Source organism: Psittacula echo (genome assembly GCF_963264785.1).
Source record: "Psittacula echo genome assembly, chromosome: 11".
NCBI classification, from domain to species: Eukaryota; Metazoa; Chordata; class Aves; order Psittaciformes; family Psittacidae; genus Psittacula; species Psittacula echo.
In genome coordinates, this window is record NC_137746.1 from 8,965,533 (window position 1) to 8,984,215 (window position 18,683).

Here is an 18,683-nt window from a genome sequence, read left to right on the forward strand (position 1 = left end):
TGTTTTGCTAAGTAAACATCACCTTAATTCTGCCCTCAGGTGGTAACCACGCTATATGTACTCATGTATGCACATGAGTCTCTGCACATTCGGATTTGGCTCATCCACCCTTATTCTGAAGTAACATTCCTGGTCGTTTGTCAGGGTGGCAGTCTCGACAGAGGTAAGCTGTGCTGTAAGCCAGGAAGAGTGCTTCTTCATCAACAGGAGTCACAAGAAGTTTAGATATGTTTGATACACCCTCTGTGTTTTTATTTTAAGTGAAATACATGACAAGTTCCTTCTGAAGGACCATAGAAAACTCCTGCAGGCAAAAAAGCAACTGTACAAACCTCAGCAGCAGCTGCTGTCAGATTTCCTCTGTGTGCACCTATCGGCACCTATTCATGTGTGGTGCTTTTTCATGAGCAAAACATTGAACAAACTGCTTCCGGAGTGGAAAGTCTCTACTTGTATTTTCATGCTTCATCCCAGTAAAGCATCCTGAAGCTATAGTGAAACCAGGAAAGCAGTGAACTGTAAGGCAACCAGGAGGGTGTCCCAGACAGTGAAGGGAGTCCTTGGACTGAACAAGAGATGGAGCAACTTTTATAGGCATATGCAAAGAATTTACAATTGTTATTTCCCCTAAAAGCCATTAGAATTGTGGGTTAGATTTACCCTAATGAACTGATAGACCAATGATGACAGAATGATGTGAGACCTTAGCCTGGATCCTAGAAAAGTTGAACCCAATTTGGAAGTGGCTGCTTCATCCATCTGCCCATCTCAATATAAATCCTTTGTTTTACCACCAAAGCATCGCTTTTTTGGATGACCTCATTCCATCAAGGAAAACAAGCGCCCTTCTCCCTTCGGCTCCCAGAAGAAATGCATGTGGGAGATATTACTTTTTAGAAGGAATATGCCCAATTTATTTATGTTTCTCTTGTGTGGATCAAAACCCCACCAATTCAATACCCGAACAGAGGACAAAAGCAAAATAAATTTCATGGACAATACACCAATGACAGGTCACACTCTCACAAAACAGAAGGATATTTTGTCCTTGGATTGTGAAACACTGCTGAGGTATTCCTTGGGCTGGCAAAGAGTATAATGTTATTAAAGACTAGGAGAGGAGACAAGTAGGCAGGAGTAGGAACCATCCCTAGGATGGCATTTATCTTAGAACACTTGAAGATTGTTAAAGGAAATAAGTCACTTGTAGGACCCAGAGACATAGGCAGTGTCTGAAAAATACAGGCTTTGCTAACAGACTGCCCTTGCAGGGTGCTACGCTTCAGGTGAGGGCTGTGTTCAGGAGGCCAGGAATCAGCTCTTGATGCAGACACCACCACAGTCTGAGTGGGTTTTGCACAGGGAAAGTGCACCAGCAATGCCTTAGGGGAGATCAGCTGGTGTCATCACTTTAGAGCAGCACTTCAGCTCTTTACGGTGTCGAACGTCTGAAAGGGCCTGAACACTAATGTAAGCTGACTATCATTGATGTGAAAAGTCACACAGCTCCCAGGTTTGTGCATCTGTATTTAATTTTGTGCTTTTTATGAGAGGCAAGGGAGCAAAATGCTGGTTTTGTTATATCCCAGAGCTATCAGCACATAACCTATTCAGCCTGGCATCATCATTCAACAAACCAGAAGAAAATGTTTCATGAAACACATGAAACAAGACAAAGAAATGTTGCTGATTTAGTTTATTGAGAAAGAAAATCAGGAGTGAGCTGAGTTCCCCAGAGGGCAAGATGAACTGAGGTGAGATTTTTAGTTGGGATTTGCCAGTGGGGATCCTGTGGTAAATTCTCTCAGCACTGATATTCAGCATTTTCCAAAATGGTTTAAAGTGAGAGTCCCATTGCTGTCCCTGGAAGCGAGGAGAGGGAAAAATGGATTAGACAGAGTCCTGTCTGCTATAATCTGTCCTTTTCCTTGGCTCCTAGAGAAGGCAGATAGGATCCTGCCCCAAAGACAGAGAACTTGCAGACTCATAGTCTCATTAACTAAGAGATGAGTGAGACGATTTAACCCATTCTTAAAACTGAAAATATTTTTTGGGAAATTATGATGAAATTCCAAATTTCATTTCTTTGCAACATGCAAGAAAAATTCCATGAAAATTAATGGTTTTCAAACAATTCACACTAACAAACCAGACACAGCTCTTTGTACGCTCTAATGGAAACAAAAATGAATGGTTGGCATGATGGCTGGTGTTCTCTCCTGCCCCGTATTCCTACTCAACACTGGTCAGCAAACAAGAAAGTGGCAACTGTGCATACTTGCACTTATAGAAGGCAACTGGTAACAGGAATGTAATCCATGTTTGTACATACACGACTGCATTGCAGAAGCTACACTTGTTGCTGTATGTTTTGCTGTCAGAGCCACAGAGAGGCAAGTACTCAAGTGTGCAGTCAGGTTTAGGGTAGTCACTGCAGTCAACCTGGAAAAAGAAAGTCTAATATGAAGGAGTCACCAGCAGAAGGGCTTGAACCCCTCACTACAGTTGCAGTGCTAATGATGATAAGAATCTAACTGAAAGTAATTAACTTCCTTGCACAATCTGATATAAACGGATGTATCAGTTCCTCCTATGCCAGAGAATTTTATAATATAAAAATAGATCATAATTTCCTGTTTGAAGAGATGTGTATGATACCCTGGCTGTAGCATTTCCAAGCAGCAGCAATTTACTCAGTGAATGTGCCGTGCTCGTAATCACATTGTCCTGTGTTCCCAACCAGGCCAGGAAATTAAATGGAAAAACCCTGCTGTCTGATGGGCTGATGCCTGTGTAAGGGTCCAGTATCACTCCTTTATTCTTAAAACAGGAAGATCAACATTTAGCTAGGTACGGTGAGAGAGGGATTTTGTTTCTTATGCAATGGGTGCTACAGTTGCTGAGTATTGTAATGCAAAAATGCATATGGGTCCTGGAAGAGGCTGAGGAAATTAATGGAGAAGAAATCTATCAATGCTTATTGACTACACAGAAACTGCAGCTAGCTGAGGTCCATCACCCAAAAAATAGCGGGGAGTTGGAAGAGTAGAAGTCCCATACATCATACATGCTCACTCTACTCTTACTCTCTCCTACACAATCCTTACAACCACTGCTAAGAGTGGGCTCTGCATCAAGCCATCATGGGCATGCTGGACCATTGGTCTGACCCCAAAAGGCATTATCTGTTCTTCTCAGTTCTGCCCTGATGAATTATTTCTGCTACTACTCTTCTACTCATCCTTTTCTGTGCAATTACCCTCTTCCTTTCCTGGTATTAGTGTGGATAATTTGTATTATGTGTGGAAAAAGCAATATCTTCCCTGTGCTGAAGCACAGCAACAGCTACATTCCTGTGGGATGCTGTTGGTCTGGGGGCTGCTGCAGACACTGACAGTGCTTAACCTGACATCAGCAGGACTGAAACACGGTCCCTTGTCACAGAGTTCACTTACTGTAGTGTCTTCCTTCTTACATTCACCGTCATTCTTCTTGTCAACACTGGTTCCAGCCTCTCTGAGAAAGGAAGAAATCCACATTAGGGAGTTCTGTGAGAAACCTGCTTTGCTGAAGAGCATGTCCCAGGACATCAGCCTCAGGTATAACTGAATACTGGAGACATTCAACTTAGGTTGTGTCCACATGGCTCTAAATTCCGGTGCAGGTGGTGTCACAGCCTGCCAGAGTGCTGGTTTATAGCATGATGTGAAGGAAAAGGGAGCATCCAGGGTGTTAGGTTGAGTGAGGAGGTAGGTTGTGTGACAATGTAGATGCACCTTAGGTCAGTTGCAAGGCAGCATCTGCTACATAGACCCTTTTAACTTACTAAAGAGAAGCATTCTGTCCTGCGTTAGATCCCCACCCAGCCCTCTACTTCTCTCTCTAGATCAAAGGCAGTTTTCTTTCTATTCACAAAGGAAAACAAGGTCTGGTTACCAAGGAAAGAGGAGGGTCAAAGTCCAAGCACCTTAGAAAAAAGACCTTGGTGAAAGTCCTGATATTCAGAAAAGCAGTTGCCAGGAGCTCTAAGCACTTGTTGTCCCTCATAGGATAGCTCTGCATATGCAGTACTCACAGATTATGGGAACACAGCAGGCATTCGTTGTCGTAGGTGACCCCATCAGTACCGCAGATGGCGCTGACATCCTTGTTGCAGAGCAACACCACTTTACCTTCTTCATCTGTTGTGTTGGGATACCTACTGCAGTCCACCTGCTGAGGGAACACACAACAAAGCACTGGAGAAGGCTTACTTGTAAGAAGCAAGTAGATCTGGTGAGTGTGTCTGGCCACCTAGGATAGTACCACAGCAGGAAAAATTATTTTCTCTGTGTCACTATGATGGCAATTCACTTGCAGGTGACCAATGCAGGATTTTGACATCTCATATGTCCTCTTATTTAGTGTTTGAATTCTTTCTTGGGGGGGTCAAGCAGCTCTGGCCACTGAGAAGCAGGACATGCCTCTTAATTTCCCCTTGGTTTCACTTACAGGAACAGCTTCCTTGCATTTTCCATCATGGTCTTTGCCAACATTGGTTCCGTTTTCTCTGGAAAGGGAAAGACAAATATTAGGAAGTTCAAAAAGAAGACTTGCTACATCCTAGGTTCTGGAAATATGTAACCAATACAAGGGAAAGCTGACTCTTTATCAGTCAGGCTTATATATAGCTATTTTTTGAGAAGGTAGTGCCATCCTCCATAACCAGCTAGCACTGAGTGGCTGTCAGGGACATAAAGATGCCAAGAGCTTTAGGACCATTTGGGGCAGATCAGAGCAGGGAATCTTGCCATCCTTTTGCTCTGCTTCGCTATGATGAGATGTGCCCTAGGGGCTGTCATCCGGCTGATCCTTGAGCTGAAGAAGAAAAATAAGAACATGTAATTCAGCAAGAGAGAGACACAGTGACTAAAGCAATGTCTAGGCGATGGAGTGCCATGCAGTGATATCCAAGCTCATTTTGAAAGAATTGACATTAGTGACATATGTCAGATCACTGTTTGTCAAAAAGTGGTGCTTCCAGAAATCCTAAGAATTGCTGCCTATGCAGTACGTACATGTTGTGGGCACAGAGCAGGCACTCATTACTGTAGGTGACTCCATCGGTACCACAGATGGGGCTGAGGATCTTGGCACAGACCAACACCTCTTTGCCTTCCTCATTTGTAATGTTGGGGTATGTACTGCAGTCCACCTGCCAAAGGAATGTACAGTAACAGGGTGGAGAAGACATTTTACATTCACCACTCTCATTTGGCACGAGACAGTGACCAAATACAACCTGCAGTGGGTTTTTCACTGCCACTGCACAAACTTGTGCTGGTGGGTCCATACGGCAAATCCTTCCTGCAGAGACCTCCCCACACAGCAGGAAAGGAGGAGGTTTGCTACAGCCATACAGCTCCTCAGATAGGGTAAATCAGTGGTGGTCTCTCATGCTTACCTGGCATTCTTTTATAAAGGCTGTTGCTCTCTCATTCTTATATTCTTGTGGCACCTCCAGTTCACTTCTGTTATTACTCTTTCATTATCAAAACACTGATTATGGTTTTTATTCAGAGGAGCAAGGCTAATGACATTGTGCATGGAATCTGGAGTACCTCTGTAGTATTTTATTCTTCCAGTAGGCTGCTTTCAGGTAGTTTCTGATGCCACAGCTTATTCTTATCCTTTTAGAGCCAGTCATATATGACCCAACTTACAGCTTAAACAAGTTTAAAGTTGGTGAAAAATGAATTAATAAAAATTTTATGTTGTTACTACTACTACCGCACTATTAACATACAGCATAGATGCAGAGCCAAGGACAGTATAATTTAATGTTTTATACTATGGAATCTGATTACAATGACACTAATTTCACGCAAACTGTAAAACAGATAAGCATCTGCAGTCCTGAGGTTTTTCCTATTCCTTCAGTTATGTCTTTACCAAGCCACATACCTGAGAAAAGTGACAGAAAGAAATCTTCCACTCACCTCAACCCCAAAGGCAGCATCTGGAAAAGAAGAGAGAGGCAGAAAGTGTGAAACAAAGCCAATATGATAAGACCTCAGTTAAAGCTGGAAATGTAGATGTAAAATTCCTATATGCAGGACCAAACTGATTTCCAGTGATCGGTTTCCTGAACTAAATAAACTATGTACGATTTTTTTCTTTTCTGTGTTGATAAGTATAATAACATTGCTTATTGATGGCTGTGATGAAACACATTCTTGAACAGCTTTGTTATTTCGTATTTCAAGATAAGTAGACGTATTAATTGAAAGTAGAATAACTTTTCCTTCCTTATCTTTCTACACACCCATTTTGACCCTAAAGAGCTACTGTTAGATATCTGAGAAGAAACCTGAATCAATACAGATAAATGTAAATGCAAATAGTCACCTACAGGATAAGCAAATACATACAGCATCTGTTGTGAAGCTTATGCATTTTAAAGAAGCTGAGTGTGAAAAAAAATTGCCGTTGACTTTATAATTTCATTAGATGGAAATATGCACTGATAACATCAGACCCTGGCTTGTTTTCGTCTCTAGTTTCTCCATTAACAGAAAAAGTATTGCCAGACTCCTGAAAAGAATTTGCTTGTGCCATTGCAATATTTTTGTGACCAGTTCCCGAAGGTCTGACTACCTTGTTACAGCCTTGTTTCAAGCATTTATCCACTTTCTGTAATTGTAGAACAAGCGTAAGCAGTGTAGCAGTGTTAAAACAACAGTGTAAAAAGCATAAAAGCACTAGTTACCAGCACAGAACTCCATTTGCAGTTATTTATATTTATGACAGACGACCAGCTACAACAGTGATCCCTTTAAGCCTGTCCTGAAATCTGCTCCTGCATCTTATGTGATGCCAAAGCACCAGGGCATCCTAGCTCTTTGCAGGAGAAGATTTTCTCTCCTTGAAGCCACTCTCTTATCTTTTTAAAGACAGCCAGGACTCAGATGTGAAGCCTCTGTGGTGCCATAAGAGTTACTCACCTGGGAAACAGCAAAGCACAAAGGAGAGGAGCACAAAAAAACCTGCTGTGGTCATATTGGAAGTATGTCTTGAGTCTGCAGGCTGCCTGCTCCTGCTCTGATCACGAGATGGCCTCTCAAAGGCTGACTGCAAATATATACAAATGCAATGTCTAAACTGTTCAACTGTAACATAAACCAACCTGCAGAATCTGTCACAAGCACAATGAGGCTGGTAATATTTATTGAGGTCTTGACTTTCAGGTAATGGTCAGCATCTGCTACGCAATTGATTTTGGCTGGACATCTGGTTAATAGCTTGAGACAATTATCACATGTCCTCAGTGATCAAAACCAAACAAACAGCCTTTTATACAAAAGAAACCTCTTTAAGATTCAAGTAGAAATGTAAGAAGCACAAAATACTGAGGGGAGTAAACAGCAGGTCCTTCACGTGTCTCTGCAGAGCAACATCTGCCATCAAAGAGCAGCTCACGCAGAGTGTGCAGTACTATCCTGATGCAGATCAGGCTAAGACTCTCTGCTTGCTTTCTTTTGCTTTGGGTGGGGTTTTTTTCTGCATTCCCAGATATTCCCCTCTAGGTATGAACATGGGTCAGGTGTGGCTTTGCCATCAGCAGAACTGGTTAAGCTTTGCCAGGCAAGCCCAGCAGGACTGTGTCTAACCTGTGCAGCATTAGCACTGGTTTGATAAGTAAAAGGGTTTCTCAACAGTTTCACTTCAGCAGACTTGAAAGCAGATTATATTCTGTCAAATGACACCAAAAATGTCACTTGGACCTTATCATGAGGGAGCACTTATTTACAGACCTAGTCACAGCTAAACACACCGACCAATTCAAAGTGTTCCGCCAAGTCATCTTAAGAACAAAAGACACTGAAGGTTTGGGAGCCTATTTACATAGCACCAGCTATGTTTGCAAGTACAGCAGGTACTTTCCCCCTACAGATATTTTAGAAAATTTTACTTAAAACATAGATCTTGTCCCAATTTTCCTGTCCGTCTCGCACCTCCAGCCTTCCTGCGATCTCCAAGTCTCTCCTTCCTAAGAGGAGGTCTGGGCCTCTGCAGCTTTAGTAGGAGTAATTTTGCAGAAGTGGGTTATGCCTTTAACCTAAGTTTCTCACCATGATCCCTTTCACAGGTCTAATGGCAAGAATACCCGGGGTTTTCTGCCATGGGAGCTGAGCACTGTGCTTAGGATAGACTTCAGCATTATTGGAGCTGCTGAGCAAAAGATGTTTTATAGACAAGGCACCACCCATTAATCGAATGAAATTCAGTTGAAATCATTGAAAATTAGCCCAAGAAATTTTGTTGGCATCTGATATGTCACAGTGGTCTATAGGGTATGCTTTGATCCTTTAAAGTATACATTGTATGTATTGTATTCATGCACTGTATGCATGGAATCATCTATCCTGGGCAATGGTGAGCTATGAAGGCAGCAGCATGGCTGTATGGATATATAAGTTACATTTTTGCCTGGAAGAGATGGGTTTCTTCACAGGGAGAAGCATAAAAATAATTATGCTGCTGGATTTATTTCTATAAATTACAGGGAGCATGCATGAATATTTTAGACGGATTGAGCACATCTTCAAGATATATTGCCCTAATGTGCCTTGTGGATGGCGTCTCTGGAAGCCAAGTACTTTCTCTGAGCGTGCACAGAATCACACTGAGGCTGCTGTCACATGCCATACCTGTTGCTTTTATGGGTTCTCTGATGAAGAGACATACAGTCTCTGCACAGTTGGAGGAAGGTACATCTTTCTGGATCAAATATGAACTTTGGTACTACTTTCTCCAGCCAGGCAGCAAGTCCACTGTAAATCATCCCTACCAGCCCTGACCTGAGAGCTTTGGACAGGTTGTCTCCTGCACGGTGCCCACAATGCTGCTGCTCCCTGCCCAGATGGTGCGATCCTCTAGGCAAGATGGACCTCTCCTCTGATGGGTGGAGAGCACCTTACTGACAAAGGCTGGTGTGCGTGGCCTGTATACACCAGAATAAAATTTTCCACTGGAAATGCCAGGTTCAGCTCTGGGTCTGGCACTTGCCCCGAGCAACCCAGATTCCCTTCGATCACCACAACACTCATCTGATGTTCAGCAGATCCATTCCTTCACTATCTCACCTACAGATGTTCTAGGGAGACTCAAGTCTGTGACAGTTAAGTCACCAGCCTCCTCTGAGCCGCTCAGGCGCCCCTTCAGGCAAGCCACAAAAACTTCACCCAGAAATCACGAGGTTTCAGACTCAGCCAGCCAACATCCATAGCTCCAGATTATCCTGCCTCTGATAAGGGCATGGAAAAATCTCACAGCTGGCTCAGCTCATGCTGTGGGACAGCTTGCTCCCTCAGCTCTTAGCTACTCCTGGAAGAACAGTTAAAAAGAGGATTTGGTCTGCAATCCTGCCACTGATCTCGTGCTGTAATCCACTTCATTACGGTCTTCTAATCCTCAAATTCAGATGTAGCATATGGCTGATGACCATTTTGCTAATGGAAAATCCTCATCTATGCAGAAGCCAGCACAAGGGCAGAGGTCTGCTAGCAAGCAAAGGCAGTACCACATCTCAGGGTACCATGTGTTAGTGCCTCAGGGCACCAGGGGGTCTGCTGGCAAACACCAGGGCAGGATTTGGCCATTATACAACATCCTCTCTCACTTACACAAAGACTTCCTTGGTTTACATTTTCTGTTGAAGTTTTTGCCAGTATCAATTTCATATTCTCTGGAAGAATCAAAACCAATGTGGGAAATTTTCTTTGGCGATATGTGACTTCTCAGTGTAAGTAATACCCTGAGAAATGAATGACAAATTACTCAATACACTTTTCCAAACATTCCTGGGTTTTGTCACGTTATTTAATTAAGAAATAGCTGTTGTAAAAGTGGGAAATAATAATAATTAGTTGTAGCTGTTTCATGAAATTGCCTCTAATCACTCAAAAATGCCTGCTAAATACAATACAGATTGCAGTTTCCATCTTTGTCTTTCTCTTGGCCGCAGTATGGTCAATAACTACTTGCACTGAGGCACGCGCCCAGAGAAACCGATACAGAACAAATGGAAGATCTGCCTCTCACCTAGTGCCCAAAGGTATTGTTTGAACTAAGCAATAAAGCAAAGTCACTGATATGATTAAAATATATCAACATGGAAACATATCCAGGTGTTTATGAGCTTATTAAATAGAGCTTGATTCAGGTAATGCCGGTGAATATTTTTCTGAACTAATAAGACCATGTGTGGAACTTTGTACCCTGCAGGTGAAAGCTAACATGGTTTCACATTACTTTTGCAATGAATTAAATGTACTTGGCCCCACTGCAAGGATAGATGTCGACACATAGGAATGAGCCCAGCAGGGGCCACCAGGCTGGTCAGGGCACAGGGCATTTGGATAAGATGAAGGAGCTGGAGAAGAGATGGCTGTGGGGGATCACTGCTATCTGAAGCTCGCTGATGGGGTTCTAGAGAAGACAGAGTCAATCTTCTCAGAGCTGCACAGCAAAAGGATTGCATTCGAACAAATATGAGGAATTATTCTTTGCCATGAGGTTGATCAAGCGGTGGCACAGGAATCAGAGGAGGCCATGCATGTCCTTCCTCGGTGATACTGAAAACCCAGCTGAATAAGGAAAGTCTTGAGGACCCTGGGCTGACTTGGACTTTGGCCTTGTTTTAGACCTCTAGAGAGCTCTTCCAACTTGAGTTATTTTACGTAGATGGTACTTATATAATGCTCTCTCCTATGGATATATTTTATTAATTAACATAATACTTCTCCATGATCCAGGAGAGCAGCTTCAAAGTTTTCCTACGACCTAAAGGATCACAGATAAGAGCTCCCAGACACTTTTACAGGGATGACCAGTAACATGTACAACAAAAAGAGTAGATTGTAATTATCATTAAAACACCAATCACACTATTAAAATATGAGAATGTTATTAGCTTGTGATGATTTCAAAGTCTCTCCGTTTCTGCAACAGCCCAGGCCCCCTACCATCACAATGCTTCCTCAGAAGGGCATCAGTATTTGAACCTACAGCAGAGTTACCTGCACCACAGAAGATCAGCTCCCAAAAGAGCAGCCACTTCACTGCTGTGCGGTAGCATCAGCTCTGAGCACATACCTTCAGTTCTTGCCACACCAGCTCATGCTGTCCTTCAGCCCTGGGTGGTTTCTGGATGATAAGGATGTCAGGTCAGGGCTCAATTGCACAGGGCAAGAGTTACTCACGTGAAAGCAGGAAAATGCCAGAATGAGCAGCAGAAAAAGGAGGCACTAAAGAGCAAAACATTTGGCTGGACAGTGGCCCAGGCTATTGCTCTTTGAAGTGAACATACTGCAAGGAAGGTGGTTTGGAGGTAATGCAGGAGACGTTATTCTGCAGCTTGTCAGAAGAAGAGGAAATCATTGGTTTATCCAATTTTCCTGACGCTCCAATGATCTCAACTGTGCCTCAGTGAGTGATCGTTTCATCTTTGCCACAGCCCAAGCAGAAACAATGAGGAGGTGGCTGTGGGAAGTTACAGTCAGCCTGGGATTGACACCATTCATGGCTGCCTGGCAGGCAAAAGTTAATCTGGCAACTTCATTGCTAAGGCTGGGAAGGCCTCCTTCAGTAGCTGAGATCAGGAGAAAAATCTTCCAAAGGCAGGGAAAAAAAAAAAAGTTCAATAAATTCTTATCTGCAAGGAGACATTATTTATAACTCAATGCACAGTTAAAATAGAATGAATAAGCATTTCTGCCATGAAACAAATTACTTTGAGGTTATATAAACCACAGGAATAGTTGAACACGTCTCTAAACGACAGCAGATGAGGCATTTTCAAGCTACCAGACACCTAGAAGCACGCATGTCATCAGAATAGCACATGACAGGGGAATCGTGGCTGCGTCTTTTGGATTCCAGACAGCTACACAAGCCACCAAACAGTGTCATTGCCACGAGCAGCTTATAGGCAGAAGATATTTTAATTGACTAACTATCAGGGCTGGAAAAAGTAATTCAGTATGGTTGGGATGAGCGGTTGCTGCATGCCACTGAGCAGCACAGAGGAATATGAAGGCTTCAAGGAAGATCACTTGATCCCTGGACCGCTGCAATCAAAAGCTTGTTTACAGAGGGATAAGCATCCCAGATGCAACTGCAGTACAAATGCTGTGGTAAGGCTGGCTGGGGAGACAGGTTATAGTCTCCTATCAAGCACAGGAATCACCTCTTCACAGCGAGCTGCCAAGCCTCATTAATTTATCATAGGAACATGCCTTCAGTGCTCGCTCCCCTCAGTTCTGTTTCCTAAGATTGACAGACATGTCTAAAGACCACAAAGTGTTCTTGACAAGAGGGTAATTAACCTTCGATGTTTACATCTCCCTCCTCTTGGTAAGTAAAACACCAAGTCCGTTCATTTTGAGGAGGTCTGGCTGTAAACAAGTTTCCTTTTATGCTCTTGATCAGAGGTCAGGAGGACTAGAATAGCAATTTTCCTGAGCTCTATCTGGAATAGTAAGTAACTGAGGAAGAATTTCCTTGAGTAAATGTCCAAAGCCTTGGACTCAGAGCTTTTGTACCCTTTTCACAGCCCCAGGTCTTTGAATAAGATCCCCATGAGCCTGTAGCTTCACAACACTTTGGGCCAGGGTCTGGAACCTTCTTCATGCAAGCTCAGGACAGGGTGAGCTGAGGCTTCATCCAACTTCAGGGAGCTAGAGGGGAAGAAATCCATACACAACTAATGACATGTATGAGAGAGAAATTATTCTAAAGTGGTTTTTAAGTTAGATAAACATTCCAAGAGTGTGTCCCGCTGAACAAACCTCATATGGGAGGAAGCAACAGGGACAGCAAAGCTGTTCCTGGAGGTGCTAATCCACTGCTGCTACAGTAACCTGGAGGCATCACTGCCTATTAACTGCCCCAAGAAACATCAATGTATTGCATCCCCAGGCAAAGTTTTCTTTCCATGTGAAACCAAGGGACAAGGCAATGAAAAAAAGGAGCAAGTAGAGCATCAAACAAAAACGTTCCCAGATCTCATCAACCAACAAACTAACAAAAAACCACACAAGAAACAACGTTTGGAAAAGACAAATGAAGGTGGTCGCTTCCATTTATGGGGAGAAAACACCAAGAACAATTCTGGGATTTGGGAGGAATGGTGGTTTGCTTTTTAAGACAGATCTTGCGAATAAAGCAGCAAGAAGGGATTTTATTTCTGAGGGATAAGGGTGCAATAGGCTAAGAATGAAAATCCACTGCTCTCCGTGATGGGAAAGAAAGGGAGAAGAGGGTGAGAGACAGAATGCATAATGGTGCTGTAACTTGAACACTTGGCTGGAATAGGAGGTATTGGATAGAAAGAGTTTCTACAGCTGAAGTACTATTAGCATCATAACCACTGAGCATTTTTTCCTTCATTATTAACATCAAAATAAAGGGCAACAGCTTCATTTATGTTGCAGAGTTGAGCTTTAATGAGACCACTGGCTGATTCTTTGCAGCTGGACATGGGTGAAGCAGCGTTGGTGCTGACAGAAAGCAGCATGCTGCCAAATTACAGGATTTTACTATTTCACAGAAATTGAGGTAAATAGCAGGACTTCTACCACCTCTAAACTATTACACTAGCAAAGTAATGCAGTTATTTACTTAATACATGATCATATGGCTCCTACATCCCCTGGCTTGTGCACCATGCCCCATTTGCAACCTGACAAAAATTCTTATCTCAGGAGAGCAGAACGCACTGATACCTGCAAAGGTTTTGTGTGTCTCCTTTTCTGGTCTTGAAACAGGTTATGCTGCACTGTCCTGATGCTGTCAGTGAAGGTTGCTTGTGCATGCTTGCATAGCAAAGAAATATTTCCCCTACTTGACTCATATTTTGCATCTTTTTCCCATCTTTCTCTTCATACATTTGAATGCAGCCTGTGGGGAATGGCATTATTAGAAAGCTAGCGTTAAATCCCTGCCAAAGAAAATGTCAACAGAAGGTATACGCATCACTTACGTCCAATCATATGCTGCCTGCTCAGCATCCGACTGACACTATTTGGGATGATGCCACAGAGAGCAATGGGAGATCAGGCTGCTTCTTAGTTTGCCTGCCTTCTTAGTCACTGGGATGACTGCTGTTCCTGAGACTCTGGGTGTGCCATGTTCCCTGAAGAAGGAAAAGTCTGACATTAGAGACAGTATGGCCATTTTCCCAAAGGGGGATGGGTGCTGGGAATGTAAATAAAACTCCCAAATAATGCAAGTGAAGGAGAGTTCATCTGAGTTAACCACCAGCAATGAAGGGGTTATGCTGTCTATAGCTATTATAATCCTACCAGTCAACAAACCTGTGCCATCTGAATATACTGCATCATTTGGATTTTCACTTTTTTTTTCTATTTTCTTTGACTGTTTTCTCCACTAAATCTTCATGATTTCCCTCCAAGCACAAACAGCGAGTGAAAAGGGAAAAAAAGAGGATAAATTGGAAAAGGACAGGGAGAGGCCAGGGGCTAGGGGACTGTCACTCAGAAAGCACGTTCTTTCCATCAGACTGAGACATTATGGGCACAGATCCCACATTCACTGGTGTAAGTGAAACCATCTGTGCCACAGATCTGCTCCAGCTCCTGGCCAGTGGGCCCAAAATGGCCATCCTCAGCAAAGCGCCCGGGGCTGCGCTTTAAAGGGAGCAGAGTAGAAGAGCTTAAAGCAATACATTTCCAAACATTCCTTGTTATTCAGGGGGCTTGAATGAAATTCATTCAAGGTTTTACTTCTATGAAAGAAAAATAGGCAGGAAGCACCACGCTATGCGAATGCTCTTTGTTTGCAAATTCACAGTATGTTTAAACTTATGGGGCTGCACCTCAGCTGGTGAGAATCTGGAAAACCCTCCTAAGCAGAGTGGATGTCTGCCAGCTGGAGACAGGCTCCTTTCCACGGCTGCTGCCTGCTTTTCTCATATCTACTCATTGATCAGCAGAGAGCACACAACCAGAGACCAGAGCACAGCAAAGAATCAAATAAAACTGTATCAAACATTAAATTACGGTAAGAGAATGGACATTTCTGAGTGTGAATGTATTGATGGATGAAACAAGTGGATACCAGGATTATATTCCTTTAAATATAGAGGTCTGAGGAAATCTTTTCAGTTCCCAGAGTATTTTCTTTGCTGTCAGACAGTTAAATAGACCTGTGCAACTGACACAATGAGTTTGTGTAATTATTTCTGTATTTCTTTTTTTTTGAGGAACGTGGAGTTATAGACGTGGTAAAAACCACCCCATTTAGATATTTGTCTGAAAAAAAGAACATTAAAAAATCAGTGGGATGAGCCTTGTCACTCTCAAGCACCACTCAAGAGATTGACAGAGTATCTAGGCCCATCTGCATGCCTCTCTAGAAAAAGCAGCATATGAAAAAAAGCTAAAACAAGGTAGATCAGCAGACATAGTTTTGAAGGGCATAGAATTTTTCTAAAGTGTTTGACTGAAGTTTAGGCACAGACACTATCAGGAAAAGTTGTTGTTTGTTGGGTTCTTTTTCAAGTCACAGATAGGCAAGTGCTGATAAATAATGGAAAAAATCTTTTGGCTCAATATGAAAAGACTAAGTATTGTTTTCTAAATCCCACTTATCAATCAAGATTTCAATGATTCACCTCATTCTTCCTCTTCTTTGTGCTGCAAGAAAAATGACTTTCGATTCAAAAAGACATTGATAAGGCTATAAAGGTAACTAAGACAAACAAGGAAGGAAAGAGAGCATTTATATTTTTTAAATATTGCCTTTGTAATATGTACCGGTGCATTCACAGGTCACGAATCCTGAGGTTGGACCTTGGATGAAAATACAGCAAAGTTCATCAGCCCTTGACGTGGCTTAGGAGCTTGGTCATTGCTATCCAGAGCTCCAGTAGTGGCTGCAAGGCAGTGTGTGGAGCTGGATCCTTCCCTGCAGCCTTGACTGAGGATCTAAGACTGCACCTACAGCTAGTTCTGTTCATGACAAGAGTGCAGAAAGAAGAGTCCACTGAAGCAGGACTAAATCCATGTTTGTGTCTGATCCTTTTAGTGCCTCTTTCCAAGTTAAAATACAGGCTTTCCTATCATGAGAAGTGAATGGGTTTTGAGAGTAACCTGACCATTTTGCAGCAGCTCAGGCTTTTGTCTGAGGTGACTAAGAAAGTCAGCCTTGGGGTTTTGCAGCATTGTGCACCCAAGAAGCAACGGAGCAGTGGGCTAAGCAGCACCAAAGCATCTATCGGCCTTATAGTGGAGACAGTTACTGAATATTTTTGCAGTCTGGCAAGCACTGAACTCATGAGATGATCTCTCGGTGCTCCCCGGCACAGTAATCTCTATTTGTCCATCTATCCAGCCATTCCTCTAGCTATGACCAAACAGGCATCCAACTCACTCAGCCATACCTCAAAAGCACCTTTCAAGTCTCTTAGTGGCACTTTGAACCTGGCATTTTCCTACCTCTCTCCTAAACCACAAAAATTCAGCGCTTCCTCTTGAATGTGCTTGTCTTTGCCTGACCGTTGCTTCCTTATCATAGAATCCATTTGCATTGGAAAAGACCTTTAAGATCATTGAGTTCAACCATTAACCCAGCATTGCCGAGTCTACCACTAAACCACGTTCCGGAGTGCCACATCTACACGTCTTTTAAATACCTCCAGGGGTGGGGACTCAACCACTTTCCTGGGCAGCCTGTTCCAATGGTTGACACCCCTTTCACTGAAGAAATTTTTCCAAATATACAATCTAAACCTCCCTTGGTGTAACTTGAAGCCAGTTCCAACACAAAGCAGAAAGAAATCATCTAATTAGCACACACTCAGTAAGTAACCCTGCAACAGCTGAAAAACAACTTCAAGGCACAGAAAACAGCTCTGTCCCTGAGAAGAAGGCTGCCCTACTTTTATAGAGTTGTATTGCTTCATAAAACACCCCCTGAGCCTGGGGGATATTTAAACTCCAGTGTCAGGCTTTTCCCATTTTCTGGCCCAGTTTTAGTGATTTATTCCATTATGTACTTTTACATGAAACCTACAGGTGAATACTGCATGGAAACCTCTGTCTAATGACTACTTTGGCCTCTTCCTTGGGTTGCTCTGACTTAGTCTCAACATTATGCCTCCCTGAGTTCGTGTTTGCCTTTGGTGTCATCAGACAATGAGCTCCACAGAGGAGGCTTTGGCACGGCTGTGCCCAGCTAATGCCATTCAGTTGGATCTTGACAGCTTTACTGCAAAGGCTTGCAAAAGCCAGCAGTCAGCACTAAGTCCAAGTGAAAATCTGCCAAAGTCCACAAGAAAAAAATTACTCAGGTCTTATCCCTGAGGGTAACCAAGTAACACTCAAACAAGACTAAAGCAGCATGTTCTGCAAAACCAACTTGACTGAAAATGGCAAAAAGGTTATATAAACCAAAGGAGTGTTTGCATTAGGACACAGACCCAGGAGAAGTACAATAAAGCCATTGTTAGCCACAAATTGTCTCAAAAAGTACATGCCAGCCACAGACACTAATGGCACGGAGGTACTATGGCCTCATTCCCTGGTACAGTACCCACAGTATCTCCAAGTCAGGAACACTTGCCTTCAGCCTATTCTTCTAGCCCGACAATTCAAAGAGTGACTTTCCAAACCAATCCAAATAATTGTGTTATTCTCTGGTAAACTACAATGGGACATTGAATCAGGAAAGCATTAGCTGTAGTCCAGAAGAAATCTTTCAATCCTGAAATACTGGATTTGTAATAGCTTTGATGACCTGCTGTAAAGCTACTGGTAATAGCTGTACCTATGTTGCCAACAGATGAAGGGCAGTCCCTACATCCCCCTAACTCCCTGTCATCAATACAGACACCAAAGTGACAGCAATTATATCACCAGGTCCTGAGCTCCTTGTCCTTAAAAAAGTAGACAAAACATGACTATCAGGCAGAACCACTTTCCTATGACTTATTTATTGAGTTAAAACTGGTCACGAGTGAACCTCTATACCTTTTTCCTTCCCGAATGGCTTTAGAAGTCAGGCAGCTGCAGTGATGTACCAGGGCTGTCCGTCCCCCCCACCAGGTGTGTTTTCTGCCCACCAGTCCTGAAGATATTCTGTTGCATTAATAAATCAAGATATTTTGTGAATGGACACTTCTGCTGTCTGTGACTCTGGAGGGATCTTGACATTCCCCTCCTGTAGATTATATCCTATAACAGCACTTGACACTGAGGACAAATTCAGTGGAGAGACGCTGCTGCCTCTTCCATGAGACAGGCTGCACAGGCAGTGGAAGCCAGGACCATCCAGGTTCCCTTTCTAGCCCACAGCAAGAAAGGGCTCTTCTTGAGAGCAAACTACTACCCCCATCCTCGACATTGCCCTGTGGAGAATGTGGACCATGCCCTTGAGTTAAACACCTCTTTGCACTATGGGACTTTTCTTGAGAGCAAACCACCACCCCCATCCTAGACATTGCCCTGTGGAGAATGTGGACCATGCACCTGAGTTAAACACCTCTTTGCACTATGAAGTCCATGATCAGGTCAGACAGAAAACATTAGTATTTCGATGAAACTAATACTGACAAAGAGACTCTGAGGAGTAAGGAAGTGCCTGGGAGCTCCAATGGAGGTCAGGCCCTCATCAGAGCAGGG

General features: G+C 43.1%; 1 protein-coding gene across 1 annotated transcript; it reads right to left on the reverse strand.

Annotated features, from left to right (window-relative positions):
* Positions 1-1,817: 1,817 nt before the first annotated feature.
* On the reverse strand, positions 1,818-7,038 carry LOC308225851 (ovomucoid-like; the record flags this gene model as incomplete). Its single annotated transcript, XM_080627042.1, has 8 exons — positions 1,818-1,863; positions 2,333-2,442; positions 3,456-3,516; positions 4,076-4,212; positions 4,492-4,549; positions 5,058-5,194; positions 5,979-5,998; positions 6,984-7,038. 8 exons carry the CDS (start codon positions 7,036-7,038, stop codon positions 1,818-1,820), a joined length of 624 nt encoding a protein of 207 aa, XP_080483168.1.
* Positions 7,039-18,683: the final 11,645 nt, after the last annotated feature.